This window comes from Balearica regulorum, chromosome 7 (genome assembly GCF_011004875.1).
Source record: "Balearica regulorum gibbericeps isolate bBalReg1 chromosome 7, bBalReg1.pri, whole genome shotgun sequence".
Lineage (NCBI taxonomy): Eukaryota > Metazoa > Chordata > Aves > Gruiformes > Gruidae > Balearica > Balearica regulorum.
The window spans coordinates 39,292,749-39,312,016 of record NC_046190.1 but is presented as its reverse complement, the minus strand read 5'-3'; the positions used below and the strand labels follow the sequence as shown (position 1 = coordinate 39,312,016).

At 39.4% G+C, this 19,268-nt stretch overlaps 1 protein-coding gene across 1 annotated transcript in view; it reads left to right on the top strand.

The window, feature by feature from the left end:
* Positions 1–19,005, top strand: part of IPMK (inositol polyphosphate multikinase) — a 44,515-nt gene extending 25,510 nt beyond the window's left edge. Inside the window, exons 4-6 of the mRNA XM_075759012.1 lie at positions 3,579–3,751; positions 12,255–12,336; positions 13,382–19,005. Of these exons, the coding sequence (XP_075615127.1) occupies positions 3,579–3,751; positions 12,255–12,336; positions 13,382–14,016 (890 nt within the window). The 3' untranslated portion in view covers positions 14,017–19,005. The remainder of the gene's footprint in view (positions 1–3,578; positions 3,752–12,254; positions 12,337–13,381) is intronic.
* Positions 19,006–19,268: the final 263 nt, after the last annotated feature.

Here is a 19,268-nt window from a genome sequence, read left to right as displayed (position 1 = left end):
TTTGGGACTGTAATAAAATATGTAAATAATATGTCAAACCACATCTTCCTGCCTCCTCCCCTGCTACTGAAATATAGAAAGGGGGAGGGCAAGCCTCTGAGGAATGATCTGTTTAAATCCTTAAAATATAGAGTCAGGATTATTTACCAAAGCTAAGATATAAAAATCCCTATGAATTCTTTTCTCGGCAGGGGATTTTAAGTTAACCTGGCGAATGCTAACATTGGGTTAGCAGTGTGCTACACAATAATTTAGAAAATCTGAACTGCTTGAAAAATCTGCAGGTTTTTGTTTGTCGAAATGAGAAGAGGAAGGAGAGTGCTCTAGTTATCTAGGCTCAGCTGCAGACTTGCTGATGGCCTTGAGAAGGACATTTGGGGTCAAATCCTCAAAGCCTGAGAGCACCTGACTTGAAAAGGTAGAGCAGTGATACCTATCGATGTCTGAATCCAAAGCTTGCTTTGTTTGCCTTAAAGCTTCGAGATATCATAGGGGTAACTGTTGGAAGTTGTGGTATGTTCCGATACAGTGGTTTTGGGGTCTGTTTCGGTAGACCATAGATCTCGAGCACAATGCAAACAAGAACTAAACAGTGCCAGGAAAAAAGAAATGTAAACACTCAATGCATATTTTATTTATTTTTTTTTCCCTGAAGCTGTAATGAAAAAAAATAACTTTATCTGTGGTGGCATTGCTCTCCCTACAAGGACAAAAAGCTTTTTGAGAGTGGGGGCGTGCATTGAACAGATGTAACGTAGTCTTAATTCTGAACTAGCAGTTAGCTAACGATGAAGACTTAAATAATAATTCCAAGTAGTATGAGAGAGATGAGTCGGTTTTGGATAATTCATGGGCTTTGCCAAGTAATTAGTGTTTCCCAGGGTTAGTGTTAGCTTCTAAGTTATTTTAATGCTTAATATTTTAAAAAAAGTAATTGTTATATTTTTAGGAGGTCAATAAGGGAGATATTCTAGCTTAATGGATCTGAAATGGATGGCTAATTATAAACGCGACAGATATTTAGAACTTTTAAATATTTTGGAGGTGCTGAACGTTGGTGCCGTATGCTTAAAAAGAGAGATCTGGCCCAGTGGAGTAGAGGACAGCGGATAACCATGGGTGCTCCGCAAATGCCTTTGGTGGAAAGAGCACGACTGTCTTGCCTGCGTATTGTCTGAAGGGAAGTGTGCTGGGTTTGGGGAGACTTAAGTTCTGCTTTTGAAAATAGGTATTTTTATGGGTTCAGCGTTTGTTGCATTAAGGAAATAGATGTCTTAGACTACTTTACATACAGTTATATTTTAAGGTTAATAAAAGCATTGCATCTAAACAATTTGTGTAATTTGTGGTAACTTGCAATTTGTATAATTTTGTATTTGTAACAGTTGGAGTCTGGAGGTGCTCACAACATAATCCAACGCGTTCTGGAGTTGGTGGTGAAAGACTGCAGCCATTTGCTGAGATGTTTTTGTATTTATTTTTCTCTCCCCATCTCCCATGGCTTGCCTCTGGCTCAGTGCTTTTGAGAGCTAAGTACTGAAAGCCTTGAATTTCATTTAGGTTTTATTTTATGGATTGTTTTAGAGTGATGACACAAATCTGTCAATGACAGTGATTTCCGTAATATGTAAAAAGGATAGGTGCGAAGGATGACGCTTGGATTTTTACAATTTTTGTTTGACTAACAGAGAGCTAACAGGTTACACGGAGTCCCTCGGATTCAGTAGTGGTTCCCCAAAGCCCCACAAAAGCTGCGCTAATATCTAACTGAATTAGACCTGTGTATAAAAACTTTGAATAGAAGCAGCAGCACCTGCAGTTCAGTGACAGAGAATACACTTTCTGGTAAGGCAGGGTATTTGTCCACTTCTCCTTAGGGGATATCTAGTGAGCACATACTGAGTGTGTTTGCTGCCTGCAGCTTCTCAAAGTTGAGTACGAGTTATTTTAGCTTGGATATCCCTGCAGTTGTAGTTAATCATCCTGGTTTATGGATGAGCTAGTCTGTAAGAAAACTCCTTTTGCTGTAGCTGGATTGATTTTGTAGCCCAAAGGACATTGAAAAGTACTCTAAGCTGCAACAGTGAGTTGGGAGAAGATTGGCTGGTTTGGTTTTTTTTAAAATAGTTTGTTGGTTTGACATGCTTTCCTGAGCATGACTTTACCTTAACAATATGCTTAGTCCCATTTATTCATAAAGCAGGCATCTAAGGATTAAATCAAACCTATTTCTGATTGATACATACGTACTTTGGGGAATTGGGACATTCAGTCGTGATGGTGTGAAAACTGAAGCTCTAAGTAGGACTTACAAAGTAATAAAAGTCCTTCTCATTTCTTATCCTTAAGGAAGTGTTTCTACTTATGAAGTGGAAATGGAACATGGCTTGTTCCCTTTATCTTGCCTCCAACTGGTTTAGTTACCTGTCTGTACAGTTATCAAAACAAGGCACTCTGTCCCTCTTCTCTCTTTAACCTTGAACTGGTTTTGCTTTCTTTGGCAATCCCATTTAGATCACGCTGCAGGAACGGGGAATAATACAATGTTTTTGTGTATTGGGATTGCATCAAAGCCAAAGAAATCCACTTAGAGAGTAAGGCTGTACTTGAAAACAAAGCAAACTTTAATGTGAAGTTTGTGACTGGTAACAGGTGGGTTTGCAGCAGCTGTGTGAAGGACGAGACGTATGTTAGTGCCGCTTGTTGTCTTGGTGCGTATCCTGCCCTGGCAGGGGCTGCAGATCCGTGTGAGCTTCCTCCAAGCGGAGCTGTCTGCGAGTCAAGCAGTTACTGAAGTTTGTCTTGTTGTGTTCTGACAATCGGTGCTGTAGATCACGTTGGTAACAGTCTCTTACCTGCACTGGAGGAAAGCATAAACCAGTTTGACCGGGTTTTTGACAGTCCTTTAAATCTTCAGGCACTCCAAGGCTTGGGCTTTTTTGGTCCACGTACCTTCCCAAAGGGACTTTTGGACATGGATGAAAGGCAGCCTGGGATTTGAGGAGTGTTTTCACCAAAAGATGTGCCATGAGAAATGAGTACGGACGGGATAAAATGAAGAAAAATGAGATACATTTAGGCCCCTGTAGGGCAGGACTCTGAAACCAACGCAAAACCAACACAGTTAATTTAATTTTTGAAATGACACAAAGAAAAATTGCCATTTTAATTCTAGCCCTTTCACGCAGAGAAAGAAACCACCCTCTCCGTTCCAAAACCAGCCATGTATTAACCTGCATTTGTATGTGCTTATTAATGCTATTCAAAGTATGTTAATGGCTTAATAAAAGCTACTCATGAGTTTCAACTGGGCAATAATTTGAATTTGAGTGCTAGGTTAGCACACTTTAATTGTGTACAATTTTCTAAACAATAAGGCATTTAGAATTTAATGCCAACAGAATTTGTGGGTGTCAATGACCATGATTTAGTCTGTGTTCAGAGACAAATTTGACTCTTAAAGAACTAATGTGATGTTAAGCCTTAAACTGTTCTCCTTCCTCTGCAGAAGCTCAGCAGAAACTATATAATTATTTTGCTTTGACCCACTGTTTATGAAAGTTTTGTCTTTTTAACAGATACATATCTAAAACTGGAAGATGTGACCCGTAAGTTTAATAAGCCTTGCATAATGGATGTAAAAATAGGTCAGAAAAGTTATGATCCGTATGCTTCAGCAGAGAAGATACAGCAGCAGGTCAGCAAGTACCCGCTGATGGAAGAGATTGGCTTTTTGGTACTTGGCATGAGGGTAAGAACTTGTTTTGTTTTCAAATTCAGCTTATGCTCTGGCCTGTTGTCCCACACCAGATACAACGGCAAGTTTTCTCTAGCAAACAACAATCCTCTTGAGTTTTACGTAAATAAAGTGTTATCTGAATATGTGGGTAGTGCTGGTATCAACTGTTGTGTGAAATGTGTTCCAAAACACTGCTCTTCTTCACAACAAGTGTTTAACTTGGCCGTGTCCCTTCTGGGAATCTGTTTGCAACTTGGGTTCTGTGTATGTGTGCAAGAAAGGGGTAGGGGTTGGGACAGATCGTAGTTATTTAAAACTGAACATAGTTGCAATCAATTCTTCTCGCATAGCACGTATTTCAAATTATCAAAATATTTTTTTGACTTTTAGGTTTATATCAGAGATTTACATACTGAACCAGTCTTTATAATAATTTAATAACAAGCCGTATCCTCTCCAAATTTTTCATCTTGACTTTTTTCTTCAAATAAGAATAATTTTTATGTAATTTTTCTATTTAGGGAATAGTAAGTTAGAGCTCAGAGGTGATGCATGTAGTTATAAATAGCTGCTTACATTCTGCATTTTAAAAAAGCTTTCCACCAGAAGAAGACATCTTTGATGCTTACATGCTTGAGGAACAACTGTCAGTTGAAGGTTAGTTTGAGATGGATACGGCCCTGCAGATGTCCGTACTAACTCTTATCACATTTCCTTATCTTAGGTGAGGAGAGAAGGGTGAAGATTACATGTTTGTGTATTGGCTACTTTAAAACTTAAAAGCTGTTTCTGTACAGAAAAGCTGTACAGAACATTTATGGATCAGTAGCATAAATGTGTGGATGTCAGTAATGAATTCCTGATGCAAATCATTCAGAGTACGTTTTTCTGTTATGATTGGCACCGGAATCGTTTTCTTTTTGATAGATTTTTGTTTTCCTTCTCTCGTGACACAAAGCCAGGGTTTTTCCGGCTTTGCATCAAGAAGCATAAACGGCCGAAGACTTGGATAAGCTTCCCCTTTGCTGTTAGATAGCAACAGCACACAGATTGCACCATTGTTTGAAATAATTCTAATATCTCTGTAATGTTTTGTACTTAATTGCCTAGGCGCTCTCAGCCTTAACTCTGTCTTGAGATAAGCTTTTACAGCTATAAATTATAGTGGTCATGAGTAGTAATTATGTAAGCCCGTGAGAGAAAACGTGGGAGTCCAGTCAAAAACTAGTCAAACAGTTTAGATTGAGAAGGAAGGCTGGAGATTATAGCTTTGGATTTGGCTTATGTCGTTACGTAACCTTTCTTATCTCGTGTGTAAAACAATGTACTTCACGTCCTTTGTTTCGTGACACTGCAAAAGGAATGAATGCTTGCTTCCACGGCATTTTTGCTTGTGACTATTGTTTCTAACGTTCTCATTTATTGGTATCTTTACCCTGTTGCAGAAATTCTTTTGATTCCCTAATTCAAACTGTATGTAATGATGGTTCCTCCAAGCATCACAGTTTCCCATCCGGTGTTTAACTAGATGAAATTTGTTTTGTGCTTTTGGTCCAAATTGCATGTTGAAGTTATTTTCCAAAAAGAATTCAAAAGGTTTCTCCTCCCCTCACGCAACACTTAGCAAAGTCTAAAATCGCAAGGCATTTTCTCTGCTCAGCTTGTCGCCTCTTGATTATGGGGTGCTCTCTGCCTGTTTGCTTCCTTTATTTTTGCAAGATTCTGGCCATCGTGTAAAACGCCCTCCTGTTACAGACATTTACTGCCTGGATAAAGGTTGCTTGTGTTTGCTGGACAAAAAAACATGGTATAATACAATTCAGAAAGTAGAGGGTTTTGTTCTTAATCTCTCCGCTCAATATAACTTTTAACATGCGGATGGGCTCGCTTATTAAGTTTCTATTTTAGAAGAGCAAGAAAGAGAGGGCCAGGAAAAATAGAAAAAGTAGTTATCTATGTTTTTTAAAGCACACATCATATAAGCTGTCATGAAGAGATACAAGCAAAAATGTGTTATGGGTGTTTTTGTTGGGTGGTTTTTTTTTTTTTTTTTTTTTTACACCAAAGTGTATTTATAGTGGGTTTTTACCCCAAAAGCCATTGATACAGCTTTTTTTTATGCACTGGTAAATAAGCAGTCATCTGTTTATATATAAAAATATGTATGGTTTGTTCTTAAAAGAAGCGAGTCTCCTATCCGGCAGAGCTTTGATTTATGTACATAGTTCTGGTGTTTGGTGTGTGCTAAACTATAGTAATCTTAATGCACTGAATAGGCAGAATAAATACGTGGAAAAGCATTTAGAAAATACAGACGTTTCAATAACATCAGTTAAAAACCCAGTTTCATATTTAGTGGAGAGATCCCTTTCTTTAACAGATGAGGACATAGATTTGTTACGAAAGTAGTGAGAGTTTAAAGATAAGTTGGAAAACTCAGGTACGGTTCCAGTAGCAAAAATACAAGTTGCAATATGGTTTCAGTAGTAGACATATAAATATATAAGAAATATCTTCGCAGCACATGCAGTATTAAAAATAGAGTATATTGTATGCTGTTGAATACAAGCAGAATATGTGGGCTGTGAGCTCGTTTTGGATTTGCAATTCATTCAGAATCCACAATTCCCGATTTCTGCAGGTTTGGGGTTTTCTTTCTTCTAGAACATCTTGATTCCAATGTCATGTAGTCCCTAATATTTCTGAAACATGTTTTTAAAGCACAAACTGGTGATTACGTAACTTTACCAGTATAATCCATCATTTACTTATTGTTTGTGCCTGTGAACTATTGCATGCAGTAATGCAGATACTTCATCAAAGCTGTTTTTACAGGTGAATTTCCTAATCTACAGCGCATGTTCCTGCAAGCTATTTTAAAACAGACTGTAGCTGAGTCAGTTTTACGAGTATTTTAGGAACCCTTTCTAATATTCTGGTAATTTTCATAAGCTCTGATGTGTTAACAACAAGATTTACAAAGAGAAGCATAATATCCTTTAATCGTCCATCTAGTGTTTGTATTTTTCTGTAGTTAGAAATGACCAGAACTGGGTTTTTTTTACATTTCTAAGTCCAGTTCAAGCTTTGATGTTTAAGAAAACAGGAATACAAAACAAAAGCTAGAAAAAACCCACACCCCCAACCAGCCAAAAAAACACCCCAAAACCAGAAACAAGCAAGTCCCCCCCAAAGTCTGGAACTAGATAATCTGCGGTGATTGATACGAGCAGTGAGCCAAGGCTCTGGGTGGTTTGTCCGTGCTGGCTTCGTTACCTCTGCACCGCCGCCGCCTCCGCTGCTTTGCTGTCTGTCGACTTTCGCTCCCAGGTTCTTGCGGTTGAGTTCGGCTCCCATTTCTCAGCTTGCCGGTGCCGAATCAGTGCTGTGGAGCCGAGCAATTCCTCCAAGTCCGGTATCTGCTAGTGGATTGAAGGGTATGTTTCGGAAGTACCTCATTTGTAGAGTTCAGCAGCTTCATCTGTCATCCTCTCGGGCGAGTTCTAGCAGATGGATACCCTGGCTTTTTTTTGTTGTTGTTGTTGTTTCCCCAGCAATTTTTCCTTACGCAAAAGACTCCTTGTATATATGACAGCTGGTCTGGTTGTGTCCTTATGGCTGATAAGATTTCCTCTATGTTAGGAAAAAGCTGATGGTGCATGAGATGAAGTGGCCTCTTTCCTCCCCCCTACCCCCCTTATTATATAAAAAGGAGACATGAAAAAAATGTATTCTAATGAGGCGCTTCGTGGAAGTTCTGGGAGTCCAAAACGAAGTATTAAGCTATTTTTAAAATGGTTCACAATTTAACTGCAGTGTCATCTTTTTTTTTTTTATTTAGAAGATTATTATTTTGCTTTTTCACTGAATTAGTTTCAATATAATTTCATTCTACAATTTATTTATGTAAGGACCTTACTAAAACTTTATATTGATTGTCAGGGCATTTGGTGGTATACTTAATCATATAAAGCCCTCTGTCAAATACCAGAAGAACAAAGAAAGAAGCAAAACAGATAGAATAATATGTAAGTATAGTCTTAGAAACAGGGGTGCATCCTTCCTGTGCTGAATTTTCAAGCCACCCACAAGTAGGGATGCGTGTACTTTCATCACTCGTGATCTAGCAACAACAACATAAGTTGCTGGGTTTTGATTTTTTTTTTTTTTTTTTAAAGAAAAAGGGGGGGAGATGTTGGGTAAGTGGATTTAGATAAATGGACATGCTCTCAGCAGCATTAAGTGTTACAGCATTACTATAAAGCAGTAGTATCAAATAAGAGAATGTATTTTTAAAATTTTTCTCCCTTTGTTATTTTTCTTCAAATCCCGGCGCTGGAGTTGCTCCCTGTGAAGGTGGTGGTCTGATGCTGATGTCAGATGGCCTTGGGTTAGCTGGCGTGCTGCCTGCTTACCCCCCGCTCTCCGCTTGGCTCCGGTTCTGGCAGGGTTCCGACCTTCAGGTGCCAGTTCCCAGCGCAGAGGTGCCTTGCTGTAAACAGAAAACTCTGTAATATTTAAACACTCGCTCGCTCTTACCCGCATGAGTGTAAAATAGGGGTGACTGTTAAGTATATTTACGGAAAAAAGAAATACAGGGGAGTGGACAGCTCAGCCCTTTGAAGTCTGGATGTCTCAGCATCAGAGCGTCTATCTCCAATCTCCGTGTCCTTGCTTACAAGAGCAGGTTGAACTCGCAGGGCACGTGGGGGAGCCGGGATGGGCACCAGGAGCTCCACAGGAAAACTGCTTCCCAGGCACTGGCTAGTGCGTGGGAATGTCGGCAGCGCACGAGTCTCCATCATGCGTGCAATCGAGCTGGCCTTTGCGCTGCAGGTAGCCCTCTGTAGCGCTGTACGAGCCTGCTCAAAATACATTTTTCCAGGTTTGGTGATGTGGATTAATTAATATTTTGTGCAGATGTGAAGGAGGTCTGCAAGTTATTTAGTAGAGATTTTTTTATTTGTGATAGCAGTATCTCCACCAAACAGGCTAGTCTTAATTAATATGTATTTAAATTACTCTTTCTGGAAGTTAGGGAGTTCCCACAGATAAGTCTTTGAACAGTGTGCCTATTTTTCTCCCTCACCATGGAAGTCAGTACTGAATTACCTACCGTAAATAACCTTACATAACATTTGATATTTGTTTTCCTCAATCCAGCCTTCAGCTTTAATGTCCCAAAGCTGCAGCTGCAAGGTTTCCAAACCGTGTAGCTCACCGTTGAGATCTTGCGAGGGTTGTGCTTTTTTTAAAGACCACACTGGACCAACTTTTTATTTTAGCTCAAGGTTTCCCTCAGTTCAAGAATGTCAGATGAACTAACCGTAATTGAAAAAGGGGTACAAAAATCCGTGTGCCTATGCAAGCAGCAATAACGTAACGCCTCGTGGGAAAACAAAAGCCAAGTGCAGGTTGAGAAAGTCCAAAGATAATTTCCCTCGACAGTTAATCATCTGGATCTTCTGACGTGCTGCCCATACTGAGTCCCTACTACTCTTCATTAAAAAACTGAAGCTGTTGGCGTGCCGGATTCCAGCTCTGTTTATGCAGAGACTTCACCAAATGGGGGCTGCTTGTCGGCACAAGGAAGAGCCTGCACGTTGTCAGTCCAAACAGCTCTGATCTGGTGTGGTAAGAACATACAAAAATCACCAAAGCAGGAGTTTTCTTGAAGGCAATGCTTTGCAGATCATAGAAGGAGTTTTCTTTGTCTTGCACCACACAGTGAAACTCAATGTGAATACAGAGCAAACGCGTAACGAGCTGTGGCAAGTGGACAAGAAATGAGATTTTCCTGTCTAATCATTTCTCGGCCATTGTTGAGGTTACAGATTTGACTTATTTGACTTGTCATCGTTTTGACAGAAGTGGGCTGGTACAGACAGCTGCAACAACAGGGATGCAGAAAAAGATTGGTTCAAAGGGAAATGCCCTTTTGGGAAGGGTGAGTAGCAGATTACTAGCGGTGACAGCATGAACAAAAGCATGGTGAAGCAAGAGGTCTGTAGACTACGAAGTTGATTTAGTCTTCTCCTACTACAGCACGTAGTTTTTGGGGGGTAGGCGAGGGTGCAAGCAAGAACCGATGAAAGATTATCTCTGTTTGAACTTAGGGTTCTGTTTCTCTGCTTTCGGTATGGGGCTTAGCGTATTTATATTTGAGGTTTTCCAGGAATGTTTCGAACAATCGCTTCCTTGGCGTTGAGAAAAGACTTGAAGCAGTACTAAGAGACAGCTCTTCAGCTAACATGGAGAATGCTTTCATGATTCCCTACATATGTTGTCCTTTAATGCCATTGTCTGCAGCCAAGCCCCTTGGTAACCAAGGGTGCTCTGAGTCTTTGCTTGTTCCCAAGATAGTTAACTATATACATTACACTGTTGGTAAATGCACTGTTAATGCAAAACGTGCCCACCTGCCTGGGTATTTTTCAACTATATAAAAAGCTGTTTGGGGGGGGAATGGTTTTGTGCAAATTATGAGCAGAGGTAGGGTGGTTTCACAGGGAACCCAGCTCAGAAGAACAGGGGGCTTATGTGCTGCTCCAGCATTTCTTTGGAAAACAAAATGAGCTTGCAGATCTTAATCAGCATTTTTGAGCAAGTGCCCATGTCACTAAAACTGTTAGCTCCTACGGGGAAGAGATAAGGTTCTGGTAAACAAGATTATTCTTTCAGGAGCGTGCTGCAGTGCTGGTGTATGGAGGAAGCTGAAACAAGAATGTTCAATATTATTAAAATGACGACACAGCTAGTGGAAACTTGAAGCAGTTGTCAGACTCTTGATCCTCTTCCTAAGCAGTATTTGTTTTTTTTTTTTAATTTATTCTTGCTTTATTTAATTACCTTTGGCTTCTGGCTCTTTAAAATGAAAAAGTTTTTGAAACTTTTTGTATGTTTTTGAAACTAACTTTGGTACCTGAAGTATTTATATAAGTAATCTCTGGGTTCATACATTGTATGCTGTACCTCTTCTATGTGCTTTGGGGGGGGGGGGAAAAGTGGTGTAAAATGATTGCTTTCGTGAAACCAAAATCACACTTGTCAGCTGCTGCATTAGAATAACTCACCTCTGCTACACTCTTCTGCAATTCAGAGCCATCAGGGCCTCCGTTTCTGTAAGTATCATAAAGTGGAAATAGGAATCGGAACAGTGGGAAGTGTCTCTGCTGCTAAATGAGTTTAAACCTTCAGGCTTACAACTGTTATTTCTTTAGAATAACCAGAATTATTTACTGCCCCTTCAATTCATGGTCGATGACTTAAATCAATTTCCACATGCTATGATTTAAGTTCCTTGGGAACCCTGAATTTAATTACTTCTATCTTTTTGTCAAAAGAAGAGCTATTTGAGACTTTTCCCACGTATTTTGTGAAGCAAGAGTTATGGACCTGTGTTTTCATACTGTGCTTGTTGTGGTTTGGATGGGGGAGAGAGGTTTTGGGGTGGGGGGCTGCAATGAAAACAGGGAATTCTTATTTTTTTTTAAATATTGCTCATCTCCCATTCCTTTTTATGTGCTGATGTTTCACTGTCATGGACTTTCTCTGTGGGCTACAGCAAGAAAAAGACCCCAAAGGAGAGATGAGGGGCAGACGCCTCACCGGTGCGCCCCAGCTTGTTTCCCGTGGGATCCTCTCTTTTTACAGCGGGTGAAGGGAGGGCAGAGTGCCGCAGCCGGGATGGGTGCCGCAGGGTTGGGTGGTCTGAACGAGTGCCAAGCATGAATTTTCTGCCAGAGACAACTGCCTGCTTGGTAACACCATTATTTCTGCAAATAAGAATTGTCTGCACTCTCATAAACAAATTATACTCGGGCCTGGCTGGCTGGCACGTTTCTACTATGGAAATTATTTCAGTTAGAGAGAAAATGTGTCTCTATAAAATGTTTTTTGAATTAAGTTGTTAAGCTTGTACAATTCCTGATATGGACAAAACTGTACCCGTATGAGTTGCCTCCCTTTCAGGCGAGAGCTGATGTACGGCTATCAAGGCTGGAACCGAGCTTTCATTCAGCTGCTGTCATTTATTTAGTACAACCCCATTTATGCCAACAGTTAGTTTCAGATGGTCATATCATAGTATTTCTTACTGTTTTGCTGTTGTGCTAAATATTTTTTTAGTTTTAAGAATTGCAAAATTGTTGCATTGAATTTTTTAGCTTTGTCTTACTGGGTAACATGGGTAGGAGTATGGGGAGTACGCCAGTTTCAAGTCTTGGCATTGATTTGCAAGGCAGGTGCCATATAAAATGTTTTCCTGTAGCGGATGTGTTGCTTTTTGCCAACATAATGATGTCTTTCTAAGGCAGGAAAGCTGTAGCTTAGACCCCAAGATGTGAAGGAGGAGGATTTTGCACTAGAGGGCAGTGCTGACCGCTGCATATGCGAGGGCTAAATGGTACCAGAGATTTTGTTAACCTGTCTGTAAGGTCTCTTGCAGCTCTGCAGAAATATTGGTTAAATACTGGTTGTTGGAAATAAGTACAGAGTTACCTCCTTGTTTCTTTAGGTTTACCACATCTCTTCTGACAGCTATGAGACACAAAACCAGCACTATGGAAGGAGCTTGACAAAGGAAACAGTAAAGGACGGTAAGAGAATTTGTGTGTCAGAATTTGATGCTCTTGGATATTTTTCATTTCTTTACTTACTTATAGAACCATACGGAAAAAGTAGTCTGTGTGTTCCCATTTTAAAAGTCCTTTTTTCTCCTCTTGCCAGATGGGTCTTTAGCTGTTTCCTGCATCATTTGAACTACCTGTTGATCCTAAATTAAGTTTGGAGTTGGCTATAACAGCAGTGTAGACTACGGGAATTTCCTCGTGTGTCTTTTACTACTACTGCTAAGGGCATGATAGTGGTAGAATTCAATTTCTTTGCAGCTTTGAAACTTTAATGAAATATAAATCTTTTAGAAGTATTAAATGTTTTTATAATATGTATATTTTTATCTCTAGCTGTCTTCTGTGAATATATCTTGTCTTTTATATTAGAAAGCCACCATAAATGCATCTTTCAATTTAAGAGACCTTCTTGGTTGAGGTCAATCCATACATTGCTCTACGTTAACAGTAAATAACACTGCTACCATCATCATGCTACTGTCAGTTTGGTGATAACTATTTCAAACTAGTTATTAATTGACATCTGTTCATCTGTCCCCCACCAAGGGACAGAAGAACGCACGCACCAACACCACCCCACCCCACCCCCCCCCCCCGAGCTGGCGCTAAATTGTCAGCTCTGTCACTCGTGATACAGAGCTGCTTGAGCTCCTTTATCCCTGGAGAATTTAATGGGTCTGTGCCCAAAACTGTCCAGATATTTGCTAAAATGACCTGGGGAGCAGGAACCGTGTTTGTCTACCTTTTGATTGATACATTGACTTGTTAGTTTTATTTACAATCCAAGCCCAATCTGTAGTATTATACAGCAGGCCTTACACAGGGGAGGTGACTGAAGGTATCAGAGATCCTCGATTCGCTTCTGATTTAGTTAATAATTGCCTGAAAGGAAACTACATGAACGCTGTCTGTTTCTTCAGATGGAGTACCATTCTCATCCCAAAAGAAATGAAAGATGTTTCATTTCTTTTCAGAGGTGAAAATAATCCCGAAACGTGTCTATATCTTGCAGGCATCTCAAAATTTTTCCACAATGGGTACTGCTTGAGGAAAGATGCGATAGCTGCCAGCATTCAGAAGATTGAAAAAATTTTGGAGTGGTTTGAGGGCCAGAAGCAACTCAACTTTTATGCAAGCTCATTACTCTTTGTTTATGAAGGTTCGTGTCAGGCAACAACCGTGCGGTTGAGTGATGTCACCTTGGCAGAGAAGAGAGGAGTGCCCAAAGGACTGTTATCAGGTGGAGACATACTGGAGTATAATAATAATATTCATGTAATAAATTCTACAGAGAATGGAAAAATTGAGGCCTCTGTAAGTAAAGGCCTGTCCAAATTTTATGCACTTCACAAAAAGGCGTACTCCAAGAGGCACCACAGTCAACTCTCACTAAAAGTTGAAAACTTAGAGAAAGACAACGTGTGGAAAAGCAGCACGTGCATTACGCAAGAGCATCTGAACGGAAACGTTATACCCCAACTGGAAAAAGTTTTCTGTCACATGCCAGCAGAGATCAAGGAAAGCGCAAACGTAGAAGTCCGAATGATCGATTTTGCTCATGTGTTTCCTAGCAACACAAAGGATGAGGGCTACATTTATGGTCTGAAGAATTTAATCACAGTACTTCAAAATATTTTGGATAACTAAATTCTTTGCTATGGTTTTTACTGGGGGCCAATGATAAAGAAGAGCAACAACATGAAGAATTTCTGCACTTGTAATGCTGTATAACTGGGTTTGTATTGTTCTATATTTTATTTGTCTTTGTACTTTTGGTAGAAGGGTTTAACTTTTTATAATCTCACTCAGGAAAATAATTGATAACTAATTAATGGAGTGTGAAAGGATGAAGATACTTGAGATTAAGCAGGATAGGTAAATCAGTAGGATGGAATGTATATGGCTGGCTTCAATCCAAGGAGTACAGTTGTACAATAAGCAAGGATTATGTTAGTTCCCGTAACAACTTTAGCGTAGATAACATTTGCCCACTTAGCCTTGACACTGAGCCGTATCTCAATTAACAGGTTTTTAGAAAATGGACTGAAAACTCTAATGCGCAGGATTGATGTCCTCAGTACTGCCCTCTTGTGTTTACTGTATTTCAATAACTGGAGTTAACCCTACGTTGAGAGAAATCCCACTTTGAATCAGGAGTCTAACCTGGAAGCCCGTGTATCAAAAAGCGCTTTTCAATGTCAGGGGACGATACCGCTGTTCTTTCAGCCCTGGTTGCGGGCACTTCCCCTCTTGGTGGTTGTCCCTAGCCCATGTTCACCACAGACAAGCTACAACGTAATTTCTGTTGAGGTGCTAAGAAAATGCTGGAGTAAAATGCCCTAACAGGCTTAAACTGCACAACTGCTAGAGAAACTGTTAGTTTCTAAGAAAGAGTAAAAGAATGCAAACGCAAGGTTTTCTGGGAACCGATTTTGTTTAGGAGGTTAACTCAATCTGTTAATGGAGTGTCTGATGTTGTGACTAAGGGAAATGCCTCACTGCTTTGTTCTGATGGCCCTTCTCCAAAAACATTGCTTTTTAAAAGCAAACTAATCGAATGGGGAAACAAAGCGTTTTAAGTAAGCATACAGAGATTTCCTCTAGCCCTTTGCCGCTTGTCTTTTTGCAACAAGCGTTTCATGCTTCCACTGACTGGAAACTGCGAGCCATACAGGTGAAGGACCCTTGACTGCGAAGATCCTGTTCAGCCCTGGAGCAACCAGACGTACCTCCGTTTGTTGCAGCGGAGTTGTGGCTCTCGTACCCTGGGCTAAAGCCGGCCCTTTTTTTTTTTCTGTTTTTTTTTTTTTTTGAAATGCTGCATAGGGAAGCTGTGTAATTTGAAAGTTATCCCACTTGTTCTTTTTCACAGGAAAAAAAAAATCAAGCTTTCATACGGAATATTTGAGATCAGGATGATGTATCCAAAGCACTTTGGGTGTGTCTCTTCTGTATGCTGTGTACGTGGCTGTCCTACCATGCGTATATAGGCAGCTAGATGAAAAGTCGGGACGGAGGAGTCTGGCCATCCATAGAGCAAGATTTTAATGCTTTAAGCAAGCCCCAGAAGTAAAACTTTTTAGAATGGATTTGGTCATTGGAAACATACATCTTTTACACGCGGACTTAATGTGACACCGTGGCCTTGCTGCTCTCTCTGTGTGATGTCCTGCACTATGCACTCATTTGTGTACGCGTCTTTGCAAGTTCTCGATTTGACGTGTGTTTTTCTATATCAGAAAGAGATAAATAGTTTTTCAAATACACTGTTTTAAATAAAGCTGAAATTTTAGCTCTTTGAGAACCTGGGTTAATTGGAAGAAACAGGGTATTATGTGTAGAACTACATTGTTTAAACTTTAGAGCTAATATTGGCCAATATATTCAAGAATGAAACCAATCTGTTAGTAACAGAATGTTTTTGAAGCATGGGAAAAGATGCTTGCAGGAGAGGCAGTATCATTTTGTTGAAAATTTTATGCAAATTATGGTGAAGGCTGAGGGGAAAATATCAGGAAGATAAAATAACTTTTTTCTACCTGGTATTTCCATTGCATCATCTAGTTAATATATTCCCAACTCTCTGTGAACTAATTTAAGCCATATTCTAGGAAGAGTTTGTGGTTTTATTTGCTTTGACGCTGGTTTCTCTGTTATGATTTTGTTGTTCTATCCCGTAAATAGTTAACACTAGAGTAGTCTAGGCTGGTAGTGGCCTTGTATGATAAATTCACAATGTTTTATAGAAAATACGGGAGGGGAACATTTATACATCTGAATTTTTGTCCTCTGTAATTCATCTCTTCTGGATTTTAATCCATTTTGTGCCGGAGAAATCAGACATCTGCCTCAAAGAAGTCAGTTATTGGAAAATGATCTGTGTGCTCTTAGTATAAGCTCCTTCTCCTGTCTCTGCTTTAAGATATACGTCTTCAGTGTTTGAATGCTCTTTAAGTATTGATTGTTGTGTTGACTATGGCCGTGTTTGTAATGCACCTGGAATATTGTTCAACTGTCAGAATATTTTGAATAAAAAAAAAAAATAAAAGTAATTTTATCATGTTTTTTTACCAGTAGTTATTATGGATGTATATCTGTTAATTTAAAATGTAACCTGAGAGATGACAGTATTTTTAATTGGAAGTTGTGTAAATAACGCTTGCTGTAGAGGTGTTTTGGCATAGTACCAACTGTGAATTTATGCCTGCAAAGGCACTATATTCACATTGCTCTTGCACATTTTAGATTTGGTGTTTCTAGTGTCTTCTACCGCATTGTTTTTCAGTTATAGTTGGAGATGTATTCGCAGAAATCGTTAAACAGATAACAGAATTAATTAGAAAATGAAAAGGGAGCCACTGGTCACTAAATGTATGTATTGCCATCGATCTCCCTCCCAGTGACGTCCCTTTTGTTCTCTACAAAGCGGGACAGTTCCGTGGGAATCTTTACGGAATGGTAACAAGACCTATAGGTATTTCTGCCACATAAAACTGAAAGCAGGACCCTTCCCTGGACTCGTGTGGTGTGTATGTTGTTGATGAAACCCGTCTGGTTTGATTTTAAGCAATAAGAGTTTGATTTGGCAGAATCACTCGTCGAAGGGGAAGGTCCATGGAAGCATTGTCATTCATGTACTCTCTGAGAATATACTTTTCAGAAAAACTTTCTACGTAGGTGATTGTGCGAATTGTGTATAGGCTTACCTAATGGGAGCTTGAATTGTATAAAGTTTTATAAAAAAAGCATTTACATATATGGTATTTTTGGATATGGGTGCCATTTGTTGCATAAATTACATTGGAAATTATTATAGCATTATGAAATGTTTAAAATATTTTAATCAAATCATTTTATGAACTTCAACTGGAGACTTACAGTTGTGATTCACATGAAACTTGTACTGTTTTCTATTTTTTTTTTTCTGCTGTAATGCATAGTCCGACCATTCTTTTTCATAACCCTACAGTTTCATGGAGAACTTTTAAAGTACTCAGAAGATTAGGAAATGACCACTTTCCTTTAGTTTGATTAACAGAGTGCGTACGTTCCTGAAATACTTCAGTGCATACAGTATTTTAGGTAATGTTAGTGAATTATACATCTATACATTGTGTTCTCACTTCAAAATACAAAGTACTATCAAGTATAGGAAGGAAGTGGAAGGAAGGAAGGAGACTTGCATCCACGTCTGTTTAAAGTTAGGATTAGTTGTTCATCATCCCTCCAAATTTATTTAATTTTTTCCAAGTAAACTTTCCTCCTGAGTGCCACCTTCAGCCCTTGCTCTGGTACCACAGATGACCTCCCATAGCATCATTGTGGAATGATTTAAAGTGAAATTTTTATTTCCTAAAAAAACCTTCATGCCCCATAACTGCTCTTAGAGTGAAGGTATTGAAAGATGCCATCAAAATGCCTCAAATACTGTGGGCAATGCAATTTCCCTTTTGCACTCTCCCATGAAAGGAAATGGAGGAGGAGTGGAATGTTAGTGGAGAGCGTACTTTGATGGGAGGCTGGATCATCAAGTTTTATGAAACTTCTTTATCTGTGTTTTGAAGAGGGCGTTTTGGGGGCAAGATGAGCGACAGCCAAACCGCATGAAGTTTTCTTACTGCTGTTGACATTGAGGTTTGGGTTTAAGGAGGTAGCATAGTGGGGAGTGGGGAAAGTTTGTAAGGAGCCCCGAGTAGGACGTTGGGTCAGTTCTGCAGTGCGGGTAATCGCTACAGATGAGATCCACAGGCTGCGAGTTTTCGCGTATCTCGCAGGGAGAATATGCCACGTGTATTCAGCGACTTACAACAGACGCTTGTAGGATGTTACCTGGGAAGTACGTTCCTCTTCATAGCCACGGGCCAAATACAGCCCATTTTCCATGTTCACGGCCATCTGTAAATGAAAATTGCAGAGAAGGTTGTCAACCCAAGGAGAAATGTAACTGAGCAGAGTTTGAAAGGGGAAGGAGGAGGAAAGCTGAGGATTGTACAGCAGAAAACACACTTCAAGGAATATCTTCCACTGTTGTCTTGTTTAGTGGCGATGGGCCCTGTGTGGTTGGAGTTTAGTTTGGTTATATGACATTCAACAGCAAATAGTCAGAAAAAAGGTACTTTAAACACACCTTAGTTTGAATCGTGTGCGTTGTTTCAAATAGTTATTTTATTTTTTAAAATAAAAGTTACCTATGAAGTAACTTCCAAATACTATGTGTTGCACCTGGCTGTAAATGAAAGTAGAGTGCACAAAGGCACTTTAATCCTCTGGGAACTGTACTGGAAGGTAAATGAAAGCATGTGAAATTGCACCTGATGCTGTGGTGTTGCTTTTAAAATCTAAAATTCTACATTAATTATGCTTGATGGATGAATGTATCTAGTCTGGTCTCGATTTCTTTGATTCAAGTGTCTAAAGCCGTCATTCGATCTCCTCTAATTTGTATGTGTTTGTAATTTCATTTGCTATATTTTGCCATTATTGGACTGCAGGGGGTATTGTTAATATTACCTGTGTTTATTTTATAGAACATTGTACTATGCTATCTATCAACTTTTGTAACTTAATTATAAGTGCTATTTAGGGTAATTCTAATAGCTGTATATTTGGCAAATTATTAAAATTTTCTGCAAGTGACTTGCAAGTATAATGGGTTTCTTTTTAATACAGGAAGATTGTTTAGAAAAATTTTTCTTGACTATACCTGCACTGATTAATCCTTTCTTTTTCCTCTTTTCTGTGTGCTCTATAACAAGTGTTTACCTTGGATTTACCAGTTTTGCATTACCACCATATTTTTATCATGGCATCCATTGCTATGGTTTGTTGGGAATACCTGCCTTTATACAAGAGTCACCTCTATAAAATGAAAAAATAAAAATCCAACTCCACACACACAC